This window comes from Ctenopharyngodon idella, chromosome 17 (assembly GCF_019924925.1).
Source record: "Ctenopharyngodon idella isolate HZGC_01 chromosome 17, HZGC01, whole genome shotgun sequence".
Classification (NCBI taxonomy): Eukaryota; Metazoa; Chordata; class Actinopteri; order Cypriniformes; family Xenocyprididae; genus Ctenopharyngodon; species Ctenopharyngodon idella.
The window spans coordinates 1770318-1794393 of NC_067236.1; the positions used below are offsets into that span (position 1 = coordinate 1770318).

General features: G+C 39.9%; 1 protein-coding gene across 2 annotated transcripts in view; it reads left to right on the top strand.

Annotated features, from left to right (window-relative positions):
- Positions 1-24076, top strand: part of si:ch73-242m19.1 (uncharacterized) — a 43235-nt gene that overhangs the window by 13079 nt on the left and 6080 nt on the right. For both annotated transcript variants that reach the window (XM_051869383.1, XM_051869384.1), the window contains exons 13-41: positions 323-526; positions 615-807; positions 895-1019; positions 1548-1748; positions 1832-1953; positions 4489-4717; positions 5553-5755; positions 7626-7778; positions 7946-8039; positions 8133-8341; positions 8704-8815; positions 8902-8951; positions 9065-9241; positions 9822-9939; positions 11593-11755; positions 11884-12022; positions 12640-12787; positions 12927-13022; positions 13107-13271; positions 13679-13887; positions 13989-14127; positions 16024-16144; positions 16378-16490; positions 17664-17813; positions 18532-18585; positions 18656-18823; positions 18961-19113; positions 19343-19477; positions 19574-19726. In XM_051869383.1, the coding sequence (XP_051725343.1) occupies positions 323-526; positions 615-807; positions 895-1019; positions 1548-1748; positions 1832-1953; positions 4489-4717; positions 5553-5755; positions 7626-7778; positions 7946-8039; positions 8133-8341; positions 8704-8815; positions 8902-8951; positions 9065-9241; positions 9822-9939; positions 11593-11755; positions 11884-12022; positions 12640-12787; positions 12927-13022; positions 13107-13271; positions 13679-13887; positions 13989-14127; positions 16024-16144; positions 16378-16490; positions 17664-17813; positions 18532-18585; positions 18656-18823; positions 18961-19113; positions 19343-19477; positions 19574-19726 (4296 nt within the window). The remainder of the gene's footprint in view (positions 1-322; positions 527-614; positions 808-894; positions 1020-1547; positions 1749-1831; positions 1954-4488; positions 4718-5552; positions 5756-7625; positions 7779-7945; positions 8040-8132; positions 8342-8703; positions 8816-8901; positions 8952-9064; positions 9242-9821; positions 9940-11592; positions 11756-11883; positions 12023-12639; positions 12788-12926; positions 13023-13106; positions 13272-13678; positions 13888-13988; positions 14128-16023; positions 16145-16377; positions 16491-17663; positions 17814-18531; positions 18586-18655; positions 18824-18960; positions 19114-19342; positions 19478-19573; positions 19727-24076) is intronic.

A 24076-nucleotide genomic window follows, 5' to 3' on the forward strand; every position in this document is an offset into this window, starting at 1 on the left:
ACAGAAATCTTCTCTAAAATTATAAATGTTTTTATTGTCACTTTTGGTCAATTTAATGCATCCTTGCTGAAAAAAAGTATGAATTTATTTATTTGTTTATTTTTTTAAAATTTTGACCACAAGCTTTTAAACATAGTATGTATGAGGCTTAAAATGACCATAAATCAGGAGAATTTTACAAGTATGACAATACTCTACTAAATTCTTTGTTTTGGTAAAAAAGTTTTAGATAGCTATATAGATTCTCCTACTATCTCATATAAGGGTTTTTTTCTCACTAAAATACTGTGTTTTATTGAGTCCTGGCCTCTTGTTTGTGTAGCGTACTTGTTTGAGCTTGCTGAACTACCTGCGGTCAGTGGAGAGGACTCTGGCGATGGACGCCCCGGGTCTGGAGTTGGTCGGAGGAGATCTGGTGAGAAGTATGGAGGAGACGTGCTGGATGAGTGCTGCTAAAAGACACAATGGCTCTACTGGAGCTCTTGGATCAAATCACTTCATCTACAACAGTCCGGTTGACCATAAGGTTCTCCACTTGCAGATTTACCCAGTGTTGTATGGAAAAACGAATGCAACGTGTAAGGCAGAGAGAGTAAATCTCTGTTCTGTTTTAGGTTCACTGTGCCGAGTTTATGGAGTTTCCCGAGGTGGAAAACCTCCATGATTACTACAGCACAGATGGGAGCTGCATCCACACGCAGGACCAGCGGGGTCTCTACATCATCTATGATGTGGCCCTGGTGGACCTGCATAAGCTAGAGCAACATCTGCTGCTCACTGCGTCTCATTTCATACAGAGGAGCAGAGGTCAGGGCAGATGCTTTTGTTTGTGATGAAGACACCTTTAGTTTGTATTCTGTGTTTCACAATTGTCGTTTCATGTTATTCTGTCAGAATCACATGCATCTGATGGATCTGGAGGAGAACTTCACTCTTTGGCTAGAATGGATGTGGATCGGTTGGCTGTGCTTTTAGACATATGGACATGTGAAGCAGAATTTCTGGAGCACAAAATACAGGTATGTGATGTGTGACTGCAATTCAGTGTAATTGTAATGAGACTATACACTACAGTTCAAATGTTTGGGATTGTTTAATGTTTTTGAAAGAAGCTCACCAAGGCTGCATTTATTTGATCAAAATATTATTAAATATTAAATATTATTACTATTTAAAATAACTGTTTTCTATGTGAATATATATTTAAAATGTAATATATTTCTGTGATGCAAAGCTGAATTTTCAGCATCGTTCCTCCAGTCTTCAGTGTCACATGATCCTTCAGAAATCATTCTAATATGCTGATTTGCTATTAAAGAAACATTTCTTATTATTATCAATGTTGAAAACACTTGTGATGCTTCATATTTTCCAAGATTATTTGATGAACAGAAAGTTTAAAAGAACAGCATTTATTTGAAGTAGAATATAAATGTATTTATTATCACTTTCACAATTTAATGCCTCATTGCTAAAAATAAAATTATGTATTTCTTTCAAAACACTTATTTTCCACAAACTTTTGAACAGAAGTCTTGTATTCACAGCTCTTGAATTGCTATTTGGAAGCGTATCAGCATGTCACAGATCCAGAGGAGCAGTTCAGATTGGCTCAGGTCATCACAGACGTCATGCACAGAAGGCCACAGATCGATTTTACTGATGGATATTTTGTTCAAGCTTACAGGGACACTATTGTCTGCCTCCACAGCCACCAACAGTTCATCAAGCTAGTGCTGAACAATCAGGTAACCAAGCATTTGCTGTTTAATCATGTTTAACCCACCCTAGCTGTCAGATTATTTTATTCTCTGTGTTTTCTGAACGTTAGATTGATGAGCAGCGGCAGTATCTGGAGAGAATATGGAGGGAGGGACAGAATGGTTGTTCTAGCGAATACGGCCTGCCACCAAACTACATCCCTAAACATTTGGTATCGGTCGGTGGAAGCAGGTAAAGATCAAAATAGTCAGTCGTAATTCAGCATAACTCAAATGTTTACATAGTTTACTTTATTAAAGAGGATTTTATTATGCTTTTTTTTTTTTTACATTTTCAACTTTCTTTAGTGTGTAATGTTGCTGTTTGAGCATGAAAAAGGTCTGCAAAGTTACAAAACACAAAGTCACTCCAAAGGAAGTTATTCCCTTTATCAGTGTGCACTGTTTCTGAACTCCCTGATTGTAATCTTGAATTTTTATCCAGGAACGTACATGCTTAGGCGTAATTTGCGGGTGGGACGGGTGGGACATGTCCCCACCACTTTTTGCCAGGGTCGATATTGTCCCCACCACTGTTTGAAATATCTTATCAGTGGCGCAACAGTGTTCTTTTGATGCTCGTGCACACTGCGCAGGCTTCACACAGACGAGCGCTTTAAAACTATCTCTTAAAGGCATTGCGGAGACTCTCTATTCGTTCCTGTGAAGATTTATGTGATCATAAAACAAAATGCACATAAACGTGTCCCTCCCTGCTTTTGAAATACAATCACTGATGAACATCTTTGGTTTTAATGAGGAAGAGAAAAAAAAAGCTATACCAGGGCGGATTAGAACCCAGAACCTCTGGCACACTTAATGAAAATTCTACCACTAGCCCATTAGGACTAAAAAATACCTAATGCGGATCTATATATTTATTCACTAATGTAAATACTCTCGAGACTAACAATATATTTATGGGTTCAAGCGCGTAGCGCTGAAACCCTATTAAAATTGTTACATTTTCCATGGATCAGCACTCTCCCCTAAAAGTGATCAGGCAGACCAAACCGTAAGTCATAGAGACTTGAAACTTTGAGGGCTCGTAGTACTCTCACCGCCTACAACGTCCCTAAGGGCCACCAAAACGTTCAAAGTGGGGAGCCACTTTTACTAAAATGGCTATAACTTGTGAATAGAATGAGATATTTTCACCAAACTCACCAAACTATGTAAAAGCTCTTTCTTTGGTCGTGTGAAAAAGGACGTGGCAACTGGCCACTAGGTGGCACTAAAACATGAAAAAAACTTAAAAACAGCCATAACTACTTCACCGTTTGACTTGAAAATTGGCATGCAGTGTCCGAGATGTAATGATTGTCTATGAGGGCATTGACGTATCTCAAAAAACATGGCTGCCATCGGCCAATGAATTTTGCCTTCGTGTTTTTCCCGTGCGTAAAGAATCGTGTATCGCGCGATTTTTTGCACACGTCCACGACATTTGTACCACATGGTAGAACTCCTCATTCTGAGCATCTTTGCCTCTAGGTCCGCCTCTGTCCATCGACTCGTTTGTTAAATATTGGAGATTATTTCAAAAACCAACTTTGGTGAACTAGTCCTAGGTTTTTGGCTCAACCTCGATAACTGTTAAAAAGCTTTAAAAACTATATATTTTCAATGGTAAATTGTCTGTAAATGGTCTTCTCCATCTATGATCAAGATGGTTACAGGCTTGCTAATTAAAACATAATACCTTTTTACGCATGTGCATGAAGGCCTTAAAGGTCTTGAACCCTGATAATTGCTATATTGTATTATTGTAGATGTAAGGATGAAACTATCACATTAAACATGAATTCTGTGTCAATAAATTGTGGATTTATTAGGCAATTGTACATTTCTGATATGCAATCTTCACAACTTCCTCCCCCACCACACACACACACACAGACACACTCTCTCACACACACACACACACACACACACACACACACACACACTCACTCACTCACTCACTCCTGTCCCACCCACTTTTTAAAACATAGTTACGCCACTGCATACATGTCACAATATTCCTCATTTAAATAATTCCCACCAAAGGTATACGCAAAATAAAGAGGTAAGGCCTGATTGAGTTGAGTTAGTAGTGTGTTGAAACTCTCAGTTTTGGTAAGGGGCGTGACATTTCTGAAACACGCTGGAAGCAGCTGACCAATTACAGCACACTAGTCCGGCTGACCAATCAGAGTAAGAAGGAGGGGCTACATAGAGACAGGAAGTAAACAGAGCATTTCTGACAGACTAGGAAGAGAGGAGCTGCAACAATGTAAAATATGTGGAAAATAATGTTTTTTGTACATCTAAGCATGAAAAATAATTCTAGTAGAGCCCAAAAACAAAATCAAGACTTTATTATACTTGTTTACTTGTATACTGTTTTCTAGTCTTATTGAGCACAATATTTGCCATTCCTGTAGTTTAAATAATTGAGCACGGCGCTAGCAATGCCAAATTCATGTGTTTGATTCAGAATGCTTTGAATTTTAAAAAAATGTACACGTTGAATGCAATGTAAGTCAAGTGGATAAAAATGTCTGCCAAATATATAATTCTAAATGTAAATACATGACTGCATGTGATGGATAAAAGCAATGCTCACCTTTTATTCTTGTTAAATATGACATATCACATTAAGGAATGCATTTTTTTTAAATATATACCTAAAAGCAGAAAAGACAAAACACTTGTTTTAGGGTGTCTCCTTGTGCCTTTGTTGCAGGCCTTCTTTGAAGAGTGTGTATTTTTTGGAGATACACCCCTCATTGTGTTTGGCGTCTCGGCTGTACGAGGGTCTTGAACAGGCCTGTACTGAACTATTTGAGCTGCACAGAGCGAAAACACCGTCTCAGAGAGTCAAACTTGAGCAAAGGCTCTTGAAAACGGCCCTGTGTCGTTGGCACATGCTTGCAGCTCCTGGCACCACCTACAGTTCTCAGATCCAGAGAGATGTATGTGTCTTTTTTTTTGCTCTAAATAAGCTGAGATGCCACTGTCAAACTTAATGTTTAGGGGGGAGGGAGGGAAGGAAAAGAAATAGAAGTATTTCATTAATATTAATGTATTAATGAGAGAAATTTCAGTACAGCATCAGCCAGACACAGCTTATGTTCTGACTGCAATACTATCATGTTGCTCACTATTTGTTATTTAAATGTACGCATTTAAATAAAAATGCATGTTTTATTTAAAAGGGTCATGAATTGAGAAATCAAATTTTCTTTTGACACATAAGCCATTGTACTATAAAAATATCCTGTAAGTTTCAGAACTCAAAAAGCATAGCGAACATCTGAAGTTTTCAAATCAGTTACACACGTATAATGGTGGAGACGTTTAAATTATCTTAATATGCAAAACTGTTACCCAATCATAGCAGTAGGCGTTAACTTCCAAGTCTTGAATGCGACACACCTATCAAAACAGAGTGTTTCAAAGAGATGGTCAAAAACATAATAGAAAATCGCCTATTACTTCTAAATAAGGATGTTTTTTGATTAAAAAATCTTGATAACATTATAAGTGGACCTCAAAGAACATTATAAAATTATTATTATTATTATTTTTAAATGCAGTTCATGACCTCTTTAAAAGTATGCAATGATAAACATTTTGAGCAGTAGTATGCAGCATTGAAGTTGCATTTTGAATTCAGCAAGTGACAGCTGTTTATTAACTAACAAAGAAATAAATAAGGTTGTTCTGCATTATTTATCCAATTTTGAGTTAAATGTTCATTTGTTCATTCATCCTTTAGGATGTGCCTGATACAGTCTATTATTTCAGTTGTTCTCAGATGGGTTCATGGAGGATCCTGTTCTGGTCAGAGAGCTGGGAATGTCTGTTGTGAGATCTGCCGAGGAACAGGAGAGGAAACAAGGCAAAGACAGACAGTTGTTCATGCTGAAGATGTTCTGCACATTGCTAGAGCTCGTCACACTCCGTCACCGCATCATTGAATCAGCGTCAGAAACTGAACACCTGTCCCAGTTGAGTTGGAAAACAATATTGCTGAGCGGTTCAAATTTCCCTTGATTTTTTTTTTCTTGATAACTTTCCGTTATTGAAACTTAGATGTGGCTCATTCCTTCGTCTATCTATCTATCTATCTATCTATCTATCTATCTATCTATCTATCTATCTATCTATCTATCTATCGTCGGTGCTGTCAATCAATAATTGCACATTTTTCTGTAATTAATCTTGATTAATTGCATCTAATATTAATGTTTTTAATATATTTTTATATTGTTATACTTTCACATTGAATCTCCAAAATAATGTAGAAACAATATAAAGACAGTATATAGACAGTATATTTTAAATATTTGTTTAATGGCATCTTGAAGGCCAGTATCACTGATACTAATACTGATACTGATGTCTATTAAATTGATTTTTTTTTTTTTTTTTTTGAATTTTAGCCATTAATTATAGGCATTCAACGTTACAGTATAATTGAAAGCTATCAATTTTAATATTTAATAGGCTTCAAAAAATATAACAGCTTTTAACTTAAGTGAACTTAAAACAATCTTCATATAAACCCATTATAATAAATGTCACATTTAACAGCCCTAACATATATAATTTTATTTATTTATATATAAATGTGTGTGTGTATTTTTTGCTGCTTTAATCTGCCTTTAATAAACAATAAATAAAGAAAAAATAAATATAATTGTGTGCCTGTATATATACAGTGCTCAGCGTAAATGAGTACACCCCCTTTGAAAAGTAACATTTTAAACAATATCTCAATGAACACAAAAACAATTTCCAAAATGCTGACAAGACTAAGTTTAATATAACATCTGTTTAACTTATAATATGAAAGTAAGGTTAATAATAGAACTTAGAGAACAAAAAAGTTTTACTCAAATTAGGGTGATGCAAAAAAGAGTACACCCCACTGAAAGTCTCTGGAGCAAAGCTAAAATTTAGACTACAAATGTCTAATTTAACAAGAATTCAACCACATGTGAGTCTAATTATTCATTACACAGGTATCCAGCAGACAGTTAAAAGGGTGTTAAAACCTCTTCCCATTTCATTGATGGCATCATGAATTCACAGATGTACTGCTCTAGACTGAAACAGCAGATGCTACCATCACTCCGTGCCCTTGGTTGTCGTGCACTTTTCCAACATGACAATGATCCTAAACACACATCTAAGGCCACTGTTGGATTTCTGAAGAAGAACAGGGTGAAAGTGATTCAGTGGCCAAGTATCAAACACCTATGGGAAATTCTTAAGAGACAAGTTGAGCATCACTCTCCATCCAGCATCCAGTCTCTAAAAGAGGTCATTCTTGAAGAATGGAAAAAGATAGATGTTGCAAAATGTCAGCAACGTTCATTCCATGCCTAGAAGACTTGGTGCTGTCATTAAAAATCATGGAGGCCATACAAAGTACTAGATGCAGTAGTTTTTGTTGTGGGGTGTACTCTTTTTTGCATCACACTAATTTGATTAAAATTGAAAAATGTGTAATCTAAGTTATATTATTAACTTAAATTAAACTTAGTCTTGTCAACATTTTGGAAATTGTTTTTGTGTTCATTGAGATATTGTTTAAAATGTTACTTTTCAAAGGGGGTGTACTCATTTACGCTGAGCACTGTATATATATATATATATATAGATAGATAGATAGATAGATATATAGATATATATGCATATGCACACACACAATTATATTTATTTTTTTATACATTTATATTTTGTTTTGCTGCCTTTAATCTTTCATTTTAATTTTTGCTGCTTTTAAACTTTCCTTAAAATGATAAATGAAAAAACAGCTGAAGTTATCAAACTCTCAACTGAATGTCTTTTGCTTTCTGTCGTGTTGCTTAGACTATATAAATCACTGGCCAGAGTGATGGGCTATGATGATGTTCATTTGTACATGCGGCCGGTGCAGTTTGAGTTTGCTGTGCGGAAAGAGATTCCAAAACAACTTCCTGTGTTCATCACCGCCCTCCAGGACGACAAACAGAATGTTGACAGGTAAAAGTCCATAGGACTAATACTGACCTGTCAAGTTCATTATCAGCATCTGTTGAAAGCAATGAATTGAACGCGGTGTAGTGTGTATAAGGTTTGTTGAAGCCTAAATGCTGTAATTAGTGGTTGTTTTTATGGTTTTTATCAGTTTATCCCTTTCTGTTTCAAAGGTTTGTTCCAAACAGCCTGCCTCTCTGTGTTCAGGAACTTGATGAGAGTCATATTGGCAAATTTAGCTTTCAATCTAACGAAGCAGTTCTACAGGTAATCACATTATTTATAATTGTTCTGCACATTTTTGCACATTATTTTTGTCCAGTATATGAATCATCATTTGACCTTGTGTCTCTGCATCAGCTCATGAATCAGTCCAGCCTGGAGAACCTGCAGGTGGTTCTGGCGTGTCAGGTGGTTCAGAAGAATGCGCTGATTGGAGCACTTAAACAAGCATCCTTGTGCTATAGGACAGAGAAGCTGGATCAATCCTCAGATACAGACCTGCCACTGCAGCATGAGGGATCTACTTCCTCCAAAACCAGGAAACGTGCCTTAGCTACTAGAAACAGGTCTACATGCATAAAGAAAATAAAACATTTCTTATAATGATGAAAATGAATCTTTTTTTTGCATTGATTTTCATGACAGTTAAGCATTAAAAATGCAAAAGATATTCTGATTTTAAATTCTTTAAATTGTTTTATCATTATGGTCATATTTGTTCTTCCTTTAATTTATGTTAATTGAAATGAACAGAAATCACTGTTCTTATAATTCTTAATTATATTCTTAATGCAAAGAATCTTAATGATTCACCCATATGTTTTTTACCCACATGTAAAGTAACTTGTATATGCATTTTTCCAAAATAGACATTAAGACGTGTTTTATCTAAGTAGAAGCACTGTGTGAGATGTTTGTTGTAATTCAGGCTTGCAGGTGCTTTTGTGTCCATTCAGCTGGAGAAAGTGGGAGTTCGAGATGAAATGCTGAATGCATTTATAAAGAAGAAAGAACAGACGAGTGTGCTAAAGCTAAACTCTGTATGTAGGCAAGCGTGAAGAGGAAACTGATTTGATTTGCTCAATAAATGGAAATGTTCCTCATTCCTTCATTCTACTCTCAATAGGAAGATGTGGCCAGGATCAAGAGGAAACTGATTTTGGAGTTCTGTCACAAGTATGTTTAGTCACAGGACTATGTTTCCCACACTTTGTTTTCTATAAAAGAAGGAAATGACCCTACATTTTTATATTACAGCGTTCTCTGTACGTTCTCTGTCTCTCTTTCAGATTTAACATGCGCATGTCACAGAGTTGTGTCCGAGGCCAGGTTGTTGCTCTTTGCCACAGTCTCACCTCACTGCTCTGTGAGGTTCCTCACATTCGTGACAATCATTTTGTGATGGGAACACCCAACGAAACCAGATCAGACCTGCAGTCAGAGGACAGATTGTGTCCTGATCCAAGGTGAAGCATATAGAAGAAATAGAAAGTTCCAGTTTAATATGATGTTGAATCATTTTTAGACACTCTAAATTTATGTGCTTAATGAGCTTAAAAACCCTTTGAGCTTCTAACCATTTTGATCATTTGGCTTTTGCTCAAATACTTGAGTTTTGTAGACAAATATAAATTGTTTAACAAGTCATTTTGTTAATGCATGAGTTGGGCTGAATAGTGAATGAAAAACAATCAAGTGTCAAAGGATGTCAAAATGACAAACAGTGGTAACTCTCAAGTAACAGAAAAATAAAATTTAAATGCATATTTTAATGTATATTTCAAAGTTTTGATGGATTTGGTATCATTACAAATGTGGAAAATAGTCAAAATAAACAAACAAAGAAAAATAAATAAATGCACGCAAAAAAATAAACAAATTAGTAAATGCATGAATGCATGCACAAAAAAGGCATAAATGCATGCAAAACTAAATGCACAAATAATGCATTAATGCATAAATAAATTCATACATGAATAAAACAATAGTCATTACTTTTCACAATGTAAATGCCTTTCTAAATCAAAACTGCTTCTGGCTGTTCAGGACATTTCAGCCTCGTCCCAGAAGACTGTTATCAGCCGATGGAAAGACTCTAGTAAATCTGTGGTTCATCCCTCATTACACAGAAGTGCTGCTCATGTTCAGAACTCTGGAGGAGAAGGTAAGAAATGCATCTCTGACTAATAAACATGGCATAGTGTCCCAGTTCTCATTAAAACACAGAAGCCTCAAAATTTATGTTCATTGACTATTAATATGCTATTCATGGGATTTATCTCCCCCCAAAGTATAAACATTGAGCCTCCCAGGCACCATCAAAACATTAAGAGCATTTTGCTCAGATCTGTCAATCTCTTTCCAGCTCGACCTATAGCGAGAGTTTGCGATGCAATGCGCTACAATGGACGCAATACCATACAGCATCATCATACTGACTCTCCGGAAAGGAGCGCGCTCCTCGCCTCAAGCCAGTATGAGCAGGAAGAGGCTGTTGAGATTGAGGATGTCACTGAGCACTTGCACCTGCTCTGCATATGACAATCTGCTGGATGTTCTCATGCCACGGAAAGATTAGATCTGCCGTGGAAGCGTGAGAAGCGCAAGCTCAATTAATGCTTCATGTGAGGACATATATTCCCAGCTCGTACGAGTCTTCCCTTTCTCCCAGATCTTCACACTGATGTGTGGAGATCTAAAGGAAAGCCATATTCTGTTCACATCCATTATTCACAGGCAAACAATGCTGATGTGGAGGGGATGCAGGAATATGGTTAAGCGTCAATGCTTCCAATTGAAGAGACACTGGCTAGGTTGGTGAGGCATCCACATTGAAGGCGCCGTCTCTGCCGACTAAGCCGCTGCGTGTTACATCACGGCTGAATGACAGAGCATATGCGGCAACGGGTCAGGCACGGGCGTCTTTGCGCACAATGGCCGTACCGCAAGCCTACCAGGCTAACCTGCTGAAAGAACTGGGCCAGGGACTTCCCCTAAAGCGATGGAGGAGCTTCGCCGTACCAGAGATTTGGCTCTCCGTGCCACAAAACAAACTGCCACCAGGATCAGTTGGTCCATGGGGGCCATGTTGGCTACAGAGAGACATCTCTGGGTAAACCTGGCCGACATCGGGGAGAAGGAGAAAAACCAAACTTTTTGGCACATCCGTTGAGACGGTGGTTGGGAAGATTCAGGAGGCGAAGGCGTGCTCTGCGTCTTTTAAAACCTTTATACAGCGCCGGTCCAGGTCCACGCCTCAAGCCACGAAGGGGGCTGGCCCATCCCAGTCTGAGGACTGGTGGCGAGACCAGAAGGCGAGCACCGCTTCTCATGGTCCCTCTCTTTCGAGGGGCACAGCGCGGAGGAGGCGTGAAACCTTGGAGTTGCCCTGAATATAGAACGTAGCTAGGCCTACTCTCGCTTTAGAGAGTCAGCATATTGAGGCCTCCGTTCATTATGAGTGTCAAAATTTTGCTACCTATTTGGCAAAAGGAAAGACAACAGCCTTTTTTCTCTGTTTTCTCTAGTCAGGTAGCTCCGATCTCCACAGCCAAGTTTTATTGAAAGCCCATTTTGCCAGGGGTGAAGTACCCCTTTAAAAATGTATTCATTTTATTATTTGGGTTACAAGTTTCTTATAATGCACCACTCACATTTTCTTTAGAAAATGAAACATTCATGCATTAGACAATGTTTCAAATGCTGTAGGATATAGTCTCTTTACTAAAGTCACTTTTCATCATCACTTTTCATTTTTGCTTAATGTGTTTGAATCAGCTGGTGATTTTTAATGGCTGTATGCATATTCTTATTACAGGAATGTCACCAGGCTCTTCAAAACACATTTCAGATTATTGCAGCTCTTCATGATGTTGTCTATTACTTGGTGAGCTTTGCTCGGCTGGGGAATCCAAACACTTCCTTCAGTCCTAACAGCGCTCAGAGGCTCACAGCAGACTGGGGCGGCTTAGAGAGCATTGGTATATGATAATTCTGTAAACACACAGTGTGGCTCGTATCCAGCATAAAATATACACTGTGCAGTTTTTAGCCGATATTGTGTCACTTCCAGCCCAGTGTTTCCTTACGCTCTGATGTTTGTCCAAAGGGGCTGAACTGTGGGATGTCCAGCGACAGATTGACTCTCTCTGTGAGCCCAGAAGTTCAGAGAATGTCGGGCGGCTCCTGCAGTTACACAGGGATGTGCTCTTCCTGCGCTTTGATACGGCAGTGCGCTACATGATCAGGTGCTTGTAAATGACAGATTTCACAGTATTAGTGTCAATGACTAATACTAATAATAATGTTTGAGATGATATAGAGGAGAACGTTTGTGAAAAATCTAGTTTTAAATGTTTGTATTTTTCTATTTTCCATTTCCATTTGAATTTTAAAGTTTATTTCTGTTTTATTAGTTTTATCTTTTGATGTATTCAGTTTTTATTCATTTTCATGAAGTTAAACTAAATGAAAATGAGAAATGTTGCATTGGCAAATAGCTGAAATGAAATAAGTTACATTTTTAAATATATTATTTTATTTCAGTTAATGTTAAGTGTTTTTATGGTTTAAACTAATAACCCTGGTCTATATATATTTTTTTTGAATAACTAAAATTGAGTATTATATCATTGATCTGTATTCAGACAGCATTAAAACACAGTAGGCTTGTTTGAGATGCAACGGCACTGTGCAGACCGATCGGCATATGACATCAAAGTACCACAAGAGTGATTGGAGAGCAGATGACTCCTTATGCTTTTGAATTGCTCTCGCGGTACTTTGATGTCATATGCCATTCGGTCTGCGCGACACCATTGCATCTCAAACAAGCCTAAAATATCCATTCTTCTCTCTCCTCAAGGGAGGCATTCCTGTCCTCTGGAAACCTCTTAGCCTATCAGAGTGTGAGTGAAAACATGAGCCACGCCCTCCCTATCATGAGTGACAGCATGCTGGGAGGAGCCAGTTTCCTCCCTGTTCCTCAGCCGTTAGAACCGGCCTGCCTTCAGGTGAGAAACCACCAGGCCTGTCCAGCATATACATGTTCATCCTTCAAAAGCATCACAGAATGTACCTCATTAAGTAGGTTGATGAATGTCCATGTATATTGATTCCAGCAGGTTCTGCTTCTTTTATTTGTGGTTTCAGGCACAAAAATTGTATCCATGGAGATCTTTTCTTGCAATGCATGGATCACACCCTTTGATCATATGGGACATCTCGCCGATTGAGCATTACATGCAGGTGTGTTACTTTGTAAATGCTTTTTTTTTAAGTCTTCCTCTGTTTCATTAGCATCAGGATCATGCAATCTTGTGTTTTTTGTAGCTCTGCCTCTGTGATCTGAATGACCGTTGTAGAATGGAGGCTAATGGGGCGATTCTGGGCGTATCTCTGATCATTGATGATGTTCTCAGTAGTGGAAGAGATGCAGCGCCCCTCCGGCTACAGACCACAGGAGACACCAACATCACAGCAACGTCTGATAGAGAAGTACTTAAGAAAAATTCAGAATTTAAGAATTGTCTCCCGTTCAATTCAGAAGTTGAACTGAAACCAAGCACTACAAGAAGTTAAATTGGAATGACCGAAAGATAAATTCAAAGAAACATAATTTTGTGACAAAATAGCCTTGATTTTGTGATTGATAGCCTTGATCTGGAGTTATTGAGATGGTTATCCAGCATTCCTATAGCTCAAACAGTAGAGCATGGTGTTAACAACACCAAGGTCATGGGTTCGATTCCCAGCGAATGCCTGAACTAACATATTGTATACCTTAAATGCAATGTTTTAACTTTGAATAAAAGCAAATACATGAATGTAAATACATGTGTATATTCATTTTGCTCATACATCTCTGTTTGTTGAAGCACATTTATCTCATTGCCATTTTTCAGGTCCTTAATGATAACATTGGAAATGAGGAGAGAAAAATGGAGGTTGTGTCTAAAAATCAAGACCCCATACACTCCCTGATGAACCAGCGGGGATTTTTACTGCTCTGGAAGCAGATGGAAGTTTTTAAAGAGAGCTGGACTCAACGACAGATGGGTGTTGAGACAATAAACAGACCTGCACTGTTTAAACACTTCTCTCAGCTTTACAGGTCATGAACATTTCATCACTATTAAACACTCACTCTTTCATAAAAGTTTGTGGTGAAACAAATATGTATGTGTTAGCCTGACCCATGATCTTGTGTTGTAGGGTGGAGATTTATTTTCCCAGCATGCAAGCTCTGGCCCAGCAGATGGATAAGGAGAAGGAATATGAGATTGTGCTGTCTCAGACTCAGTCTGTCCTCCCACCACCTGGAGCAGCAGATGTTGATGTCAAAACATGGCAGGTACTGTGCGTGAACCAGGGTTATTATTGTTAACTAACTCAAACTATTGAAAATATTCTGTTAATTGAAATAAAGCTGAAATAAAAATAAAATATAAATATTATATGAAAAACTTAAACTAAATGAAAATTGGAAATTTTGCATTGGCAACTAACTAAATACATGTAAGAGCAATAAAATTACTATCTGGAAATAAAATAAAATGAAATAAAGCTAAAAATTAAATAAAAAATAAATTAAACCTACATAGCAATATAAAAAAACTAATAAAAATGACAAAAGAACATAAAAATATTAAAAGAATAAACTAAAATAAAAATAAAAACAGAAAATAAAAAAATATAAAAGATATCTCTAAATATTAATAAAAACTATAATCGTACATTATTATGAATTATAATAGTATATAAAGTTGAAGCACTAAAATTATTAACTGGAAATAAATAAAAACTAAAACTGAAATAAAAATAAATTAAACCTAAATAGTAATATTTATAAACCTAAATAGTTATCTAAATAGTTGTAAAAGTATATACAGTTTAAGTACTAAAATTACTAACTAGAAATAAAAACTAAAACTAAATAAAAATAAATTTAACCTAAATAGTAATTGTCACAGAGACGAACTCCGTGATTCCCTCCTCTGGCCTTCAGAGGGCTCCCTCACCCAATATTGACTCTTACACATACACACTACATTTCCCATCAGCCCCGTACCTGGCACTGATTATGTTGCCCAGCTGCAGCTCATTCACTGGCCTATATAAACTGTCTCTTCACCATTCCTCTTTGTGAGGTCTTGTATTACTACAGTTTGCATTTCTGAGCGTTTATCCCTGTATTGCCTGCCTGTTGTGACCCAGTTTGTTCCCCGTTTATGATTCTCTGCTGCCTGCCTGTTGGACTATTTGCTTTGTTTCTGATCTGTGATTGTTCTCCGCCTGCCCTGATCTACTGCCTGTTTATCGACCACGACTGAGTCTGCTCTCCGTGTTTGCTGGTGTCTGACCATTGCCTGTTTGACCACGATTCTAATAAAAGCCTGCTTATGGATCCCACTTCGAGTGACGCTTCGTTACAGTAATATTTAAAAAAAAAAAAAAAAAAATTGAATAAAAATGACAAAAGCACAAAATTACTAAAAGGAAAACTGAAACTGAAAATATAAAATAAAAGTTAATTCAAAATATTCATAAAAACTCTAATAGTATATAAATTATAAATTATAATAATATATAAAGTCAAAGCACTAAAACTAATAACTGAAAAAAATAAAAACTGATTTAAAACTAAAAGTGGAATAAAAATAAATTAAACCTAAATGGTTATATTTAATATATATATATATATATATATATATATATATATAAATGACAAAAGCACGAAAACTGAAAATTACAAAAACAAAAACTGAAAACATAAAATAAAAGCTAATTCAAAATATTCATAAAAACTATAATAGTAAATAGTAAACTAGAATTATAAATTATAATAGTATGTAAAGTTGAAGTACTAAAAGTATTAAGTAGAAATAAAAACTAACACTAAACTAAAAATAAAATAAAAATAAATTAAACCTAAAAAGTAATATTAAAAAAGACAAAAGCACATACTAAATGTTAAACTAAAAATAAAATTAAAACTGAAAATATAAAATTCAAAATATTAATTAAAACTATAATAGTGATAAAATGCTAAAATAACACTGATGTGAACCTGCTTGTTTTATTTTGAAACACTGGGGTCTGTGAAGCAAAGATCTGAACAATCATTAAATCAATATGGCTATGAAACAAAACAGCCATGATACATCCTAAATTTTCAGGTCGCATTTGACAATTCATTGATGTAATTCTTTTGATTTATATCTTGGTATGTTTGATGTGTTTGTTGTAGTTACTGAGACTCTTGGAGATCACGGAGTGTGACATGATCCGAGCGCTTCAGAAGAGGATTAACAGTGAAATGACTCTAGTGATGTCGGAGCGCTCACGGCATGACACGGGGCTTCCCGCAGGTACCCAGCAGCCTCTGCATGAACCCAAAGGAGATCAAAGAGCACTATGGGAGGACTGGGGCTGGGCCTGATTCTCGCCGCAGGCTGTCATTAGAAAGCCAATAAACTTCACCACAGCTAGTCGTTTATTTAGGATATTATAATGTTTCCATCTAAAAAAACTTTAGTCCTTTCTAGAATGTGTTGCTTTTTTTCATCCCAATCTTCTTCTGCTGTCTTCACATGTAATGAAGAACTGTGGAAACGGCCTTCAATGAAACACAGTGTCTCTTTAGAGAGAAGTCAGATTGTGGAGGATTTCATCCAGCGGTTGATGAACAGTGCTAGGGGGGAGATCAATAGACAGGTAAATATTTCTCACTAAAAACAAAGGTTCCCAAAAGGGGCTTTTCACAGCGATGCCAATGAAGAACCATTTTTGGTTCCCCAAAGAACCTTTTTCAAAAGAACTATTTTTTTCTTAGTGTGAAGAACATTTTAAAGTGCCTCTATTATCTTATTTTAAAGGGTCCTAATTTTGTTTTGAAGGTTTCCTACAACGCGTTTACATGCAGGGGTGGGTCAGAGTAAATGTTGTTCATGGGCAGCCAATGAAGGCCATAGGGTGGCATTATGCAAATGTATTACAAACCTATGTAGGTTCGTGCAGGAAGTAAGACTTACTGATGACTCGTTTCTTATACATTCACAAACATCTATAGGGGGATCTTATAGGAACCTCTTCATAGTTCCTAGGACTATTGGCGGAAGTACCCAGATTTTGCCATGTTTGCACTGCAGGAACGATTTTAGTTATAGGAACTCCTTTTGGAGGAACTAAATTAGCTCTGACTCCAGAGTAGGGTCTAAAAAAGCACTATAGGAACTACCAGTGATGTAAGTGTATGTTGATTGGCCGAACGCAAACGAAACACTGGCACCCGACATTTTTAAAAAAGCCTTGTACACACACAGTTTATAGCCTATGTATTTACTCCACATACTAATTCTATGAACATGCAAAACAGTGATAGATGGACCTCTTGAGATAAGGAGAAAATCCAATGCAACTTTGAGGGGACCAACCAAAACATGATTATTTCTGCTCAGCTAGTGACATTGGACATCAACCACATAGCAAATGATGATACTTTTTCATATAACGTTACTGTCTTCTTTCTTTGTATAACAGTTCTACCTAATAACATATTAGACAGGCTGTTAAACAAATTGTAAACTAATGAAGATGGAGAATGGCGACTAGTTCCTAGAATTAAGTTCCTAGAACTACCCGTTGCGAAAGCCCCTGTAATTACACACTACGTGAAAGGTAATATCCGAAAAAGCATTATAGGGGCACTTTAATAATCTAAAGAACCCTTCTACTATAAAGAACCTTTTGTGAAAGGTTCTTAATGGAACCATCAATGCCAATAAAGAACCTTGATTTTAAAGAGTATAGGATTACGATAGCGTTGTTCAATGCCATGACCGATATGCCATTTAATAGACTGATATATAAACATTAAGTGTTTTCTAGGTGACGTTCTCCAGCGCTCATCTGCAGGAGTGTTTGACTGAACTGGCTTGTGCTGTAATGAATCGTGAGCGGAGCGTCTTCCAGAGCTATTCTCAGTTTTATGAGCACATCCTTCAACAGCAGGAACAACTACTCTACCAGAGAGAGCAGGTACGTCTAGACTAGGCTAGCATTCAAAAGTTTGGCGTCTGTAAGATTTTTACGTGTTTTTGAAAGAAGTGTTTTATGGTCATGAAGACTGCATTTGTTGGCTAAAAAATACAGTAAAAACAGTAATATTGTGAAATATTATGTAAAACAACTTTTTTCTATTTTAATATATTTGAAAATGTAATTTATTCCTGTGAAGAAAGCTGAATTTTCAGCATCATTACTCCAGTCTTCAGTGTCACATGTTCCTTCAGAAATCATTCTAGTGTGCTGATTTGCTTTAAGAGACATTTCTTATTATTATCAATGTTGAAAACAGTTGTGCCGCTTCACAATTTTGAAAACCGTGATACGTTTTTTTTGTAACACTTTAGGGTCCAGTTCTCACTATTAACTAGTTGCTTATTAGCATACATATTAATATGATATTAGCTGTTTATTAGTATATAGAGCACATATTAATGCCTTATTCTGCCTTATATGACCATATTCTACATCCATAATCCTACCCAATACCTAAACTTAACTACCTTACTAACTATTATTAAGCAGTAATTAGGAGTTTATTGAGGCAAAATTATGAAGTTAATAGTTAGAATTGGACCCTAAAGTATGTCCCTTTTTCTTTGATGAATATCTATTAGTGAAGTGACAGATTCAGCCAAGGTGCAGCAAGATGCATGTATCTTTCTCAACTGTGAACCATCTGTTTCTGCAGGATGTTAAAGAACTAGAAGCCAAAGAAATGCGGACCAGTGACCCCAACAGAACGGTAAACTCAAGTTTGTGCATATAGTACCACGGTTCTTCACTACATTATCAGTAAACATGTCTAATCTCAGGTGGCGGATGTGTGTCGGGGGATGATGGTTGACATCACTGCTCTGCGTGCTAGAGTAAGTCAACTGGAGGAGGAGAAGAGAAGCTTGGATCAACATCTCAACCTCAAACACAGAGAACGCTATGACAAGCTGGTTCGCCAGCTCTTTTCCACATGTGTTCTTCTGAAGGTGTGTAAGCCTGATCTGAAGACCCCATCAAATGCGCAGTTTTCAGTGTTGGCATATGGACTAAATCTATAAAAGCTTTAAAACATACTATTTTTTTACGTGATGTCAGCTAGCTCAACTCTCTATGCCGTCCACAGTCACGTCTTGACAAATACCATATGAATATGGACCAAGATGTGCGACAGCTGGTGAGCAGCGTGAGGAAGGAAGGCGTGGACAAAATCATCAAACTGAAAAATAAATTGTCCTCCACTAATGATAATGAGACCCTCATTCACACACTTCAGGAGGTAAACTGCTAGAATAAGCTTTGTCATAAAAGAATAGCCATAAGTTAAATTGTTTAAATAATATCTCACAAAAATGTCAGGTAATGTCAGAGTCATATACACCACAGAGATCAGTTTTCTTTATGCAAAATATAATTTCCAGTTTTGTCTGGTGATTTTTGGGATGAAATGTGACTTGGAACTCTCTTTTGTGACTTTGATCCTACAGTATTATCTTTGTTTTATTCAGAAAGCGGTATTAGAAGATCTTCATACTGAGAATAGCAAGCTGGCTGGACTTCTGTGTAAACTGAGAGCTTTTAGCCACTGGAGGCTGGTGATCGGTCAAGAGAAACTGCAAAAAGAGCTGCTGCAGTGGCAACTGGTATTAATAACATGTTAAATAATCCCAGGCATTGGTTAGTTCTTTCTCCTCATCTTTTGCCTGTAGTAATGCTGAATGTTGCCCCTGTGCGTCTAGAATGAGGTGTCATGTAAAACCGAAGCTCTTAAATTGAAGATGATCTCAGAGCAGAATGAGATTGTTCGGAAACAAGAGCTTGATGCTGTAAAGGAGGCCATGCTGCAGTGTAAGAGTGACTATGAGCACATCAGGAGACAGATCATTCAGAAGGTATGACATCTTCATGTCCATACTTTGGCTTTGCTGTGTGCAAACCAAGCCATAATAAAGACAAAGACAGGTACCTGAAATATATTTATGCTTCTAGATCTAGAGCAATGTGGATTAAAAATGAACTTAGTTTTTCTTAGTTATGATCTCAGTCCAGGGTTGTAAAAAGTACTGAGAAATTATACTTAAGTTAAAGTATAGATACATATAATTTACTCAATTAAAGTACCAACCCAACATTTAATTTAAAGTTGAAAATTTGAAGTGTTCTGTGCTTTTTAAAAACCTTGATGCAAAGTAGAGATTTTCTAATTTTAGTATTTTTGATGCAAAAATAAAGATTCCTGTCAAAAATCACTTTTCTCATTGTTCTGACTATGTAAATCTCTAGAACACAGCAGATGTTAAAATAAACCAATATCCTGAATCCTGTTACCTAAATATTTTCAGTTAAAATTTTCAGCAGATGATTTTACTGTGCTTGACTTTTGAATATAGTGATTTTTAGACTAATAATCAAGACTAATCATGAACTCAAGTTAATTCATCTACAGCAATGGATATTATATTGTTATTATAATCTGACTCTCAAAGGAAGTTAACACTTTATATTAACTTTTATTAATAAATTATTAACAAACATTATATAATGCTTAACAGATCATTAGTTAATATATATTCACATAGCTATAAATATGAGATAATTTGATTGTTAATGTTTACTAATGAACTTATTAACATTACATAATGATTAACTGATTATTATTTAATGTAAATTGAAATGCTTACAAATGTCATGAAAACGTCTCGGTTACGTATGTAACCCTCGTTCCCTGAAGGAGGGAACGGAGACGTACGTCAGTAGTGACCGACGAATTGGGATATCGCTAGAGAGCCCTATCAGCTTCGAGTGAACTACAACAGGCCAATGGAGTTGGCGTGCGATATTTGCATAATGCGCACCGCCCCCGCCAGGTGGTATAAATAGGGGAGCAGATGCAATCGCACTCTGTTTTTCGCTGAGGAGACAATCTAGTCCGCACTACAGCGAGGGTACAGCAACTGTGGCGACGGGACGTACGTCTCCGTTCCCTCCTTCAGGGAACGAGGGTTACATACGTAACCGAGACGTTCCCTTTCAGTCGGTCACGTTCGACGTACGTCAGTAGTGACCGACGAATTGGGATCCCAAATAAAGCGCCACAGTATGAACCCCTTCCAGTGCCCAGCGCAAGCTCTAGCCACCCGGCGCACCAGTGGGACGGGGAAGGGGGCGAGCTTACGCCGAGAGAGTCTACTGCTGTTCCGATATACCCACTAAGTAAACTAGACTACACTGGGGAAGCGAACCCGTAGGGGACGCTGCGGAGACCACTACCCACCCGTAGGGGAGGAATTTACGTGGAGAGTACACATATGGACTGGCCGTGGGCAGTACGCATATGGAGTCCCTGGGATGGCTCCACCTGGGTAGGGGGAGACTCATCTGACAGGTGACAGCAGAGCTGGCTCTGCTAGGGAAAGACACGGGCTCGCCGTAGGGAGTTGGCCGTGGACAAATACACACATGGGACCGCTCACGTGGAGGGGTCACGACATGTGGAACCCAGCCAAACGTCAACGTCGGTGACGGAGGTTTGGCCTGGCATCAGACACTCCGCAATGTCCGAGCCGAAGGGGGAGGCGGAGGAACTCGACAGGGTTCGCCAAGCGGGGAACTCGACTGGAGTAAAAAGGATGCACGTATCCGGCCCAGGGGGCGGGAGTGGCATTGCAAGCCGACACTAGAACGGGCTCTTCGCGTCTACCGGCTGGTGGAAGCGAGTACACGGGAAGATACCGGTTCTACACGAAGGCTATAGAATCTAGCGAACGTGTTAGGTGTCGCCCAGCCCGCAGCTCTACAGATATCTGTCAGCGAGGCGCCGTGCGCCAGCGCCCAGGAAGAGGCCACTCCTCTGGTGGAGTGGGCTCTCAACCTGAACGGGCAAGGCACGCCCTGGGACTCGTACGCCAGGGCGATGGCATCCACTATCCAGTGGGCCATCCTCTGCTTGGAGACAGCCTTTCCCTTCTGCTGGCCTCCGTAACAGACAAAGAGCTGATCTGAGGTCCTGAAGCTTCGCGTTCTGTCCACGTACAGGCGCAGCGCGCGGACGGGACAGAGCAAAGCTAGGGCTGGGTCTGCCTCCTCCGAAGGCAGCGCTTGCAGGTTCACTACCTGGTCTCGAAAGGGAGTGGTAGGAACCTTGGGCACATATCCAGGCCGGGGTCTCAGGATAACGTGAGAGTCACCGGGCCCGAATTCCAGGCACGATTCGTCAACCGAAAATGCGTGCAGGTCCCCTACCCTCTTGAGCGAGGCCAATGCAACCAGGAGGACGGTCTTTAGGGACAGTACTTTTAACTCGACTGATTGCAAAGGCTCGAAGGGACGACCCCGGAGAGATGTAAGAACCAGGGTCAGATCCCAAGAGGGTACAGAGGGGGGCTGGGGAGGATTCAGTCTCCTCGCCCCCCTCAAGAACCTGACGATCAGATCGTGCTTCCCTAGCGATTTACCATCAACTGCATAGTGATGTGCGGCGATAGCGGCAACATACACCTTGAGGGTGGAGGGAGACAGCCTTCGCTCCAGGCCCTCTTGCAGAAAGGAAAGCACGGTTCTGACCGAACATGATCGGGGGTCCTCTCGCTCTGGTTGAGAGGAACACCATTCGACGAATAGGTTCCACTTCAGCGCATAGAGGTTCCTCGTAGAAGGAGCTCTAGCGGAAGTGATGGTGTCTGCGACCGCTTGCGGGAGATCACTCAGAACCTCCGCGTCCCGTCCAGGGACCACACATGGAGTTTCCACAGGTCGGGACGCGGGTGCCAGAGGGTGCCCCGTCTCTGAGTCAGGAGGTCCTTCCTCAGAGGAATGGGCCAGGGAGGTGCTGTCGCGAGGAGCGTGAGGTCCGAGAACCAGGTCCGAGTGGGCCAATATGGAGCCACTAACAAGACCTGCTCCTCGTCCTCCCTGACTTTGCACAGGAGCTGTGCGAGAAGGCTCACTGGGGGAAACGCATATTTGCGTAGGCCCCGGGGCCAGCTGATTGCCAGGGCATCCGTGCCGAGCGTGCCGCCGGTCAGGGAATAGAACAACTGGCAGTGGGCAGTCTCCGGGGAGGCGAACAGATCTATCTGTGCCTCGCCGAAGCGCTGCCAGATCAGCTGGACCACCTGGGGATGGAGCCGCCATTCGCCCGGAAGCGGAGGCTGCCGTGAGAGCTCGTCGGCTGCACGGTTGAGCACGCCTGGGACGTGAATGGCACGAAGCGACCTCAGATGCTTCTGACTCCATAGCAAGAGATGGCGGGCGAGTTGCGACATACGGCGGGAGCGTAGACCACCCTGATGGTTGATGTACGCAACGGCCGCAGTGCTGTCCGAGCGGACCAGTACGTGCTTGTCTGTCAACAGCTCCTGGAAGCGGCCCAGTGCAAGACGTACTGCTAGCAACTCGAGGCAATTGATATGCCAATGCAGTTGGGGCCCCGTCCACAGACCCGACGCTGCATGCCCGTTGTACGTGGCCCCCCACCCTGTGGCAGAGGCATCTGTGTGGACCACAGCATGCCTGGACACTTGTTCGAGGGGAACTCCAGCCCGCAGGAACGAAGGGTCCGACCACTTGGTGAGGGTGCGACGGCAGTTCGGTGTCACGGGAACACGGAACGTACCGCGCTGCCACGCCCATCTCGGGATCCGGCCGCGGAGCCAGAGTTGAAGCGGCCTCATATGAAGCAATCCGAGCGGCGTGACTGCGGCTGCGGATGCCATATGCCCCAGGAGCCTCTGAAAGAGTTTCAGTGGGGCCGCTGTCCTGCGCTTGAGCGTACTCAGGCAGGTCAACACTGACTGGACGCGCTCCTCGGTGAGGCGCGCAGTCCGGGCGACCGAATCCAGTTCCATACCGAGATAAGAGATCCTCTGCCCGGGGGAGAGTTTGCTCTTGTCCCAGTTGACCCGAAGACCCAACCGACTGAGGTGAGCTAACACCATGTCCCTGTGTTCGCACAACTGCTCCCGCGAGCTGGCCAGGATGAGCCAGTCGTCGAGGTAGTTGAGGATGCGAACGCCCTGTTCCTTGAGCGGAACAATGGCCGCCTCCGCAACCTTCGTGAAGACGCGGGGCGACAGGGCCAGCCCGAAGGGTAGGACTTTGTACTGATATGCCCGACCCTCGAACGCAAACCGTAGGAAGGGTCTGTGACGAGGCAGAATCGAGACATGAAAGTACGCGTCCTTCAGGTCGATCGCTGCAAACCAATCCTGGGGACGGACGCATTCGAAAATGCGCTTCTGCGT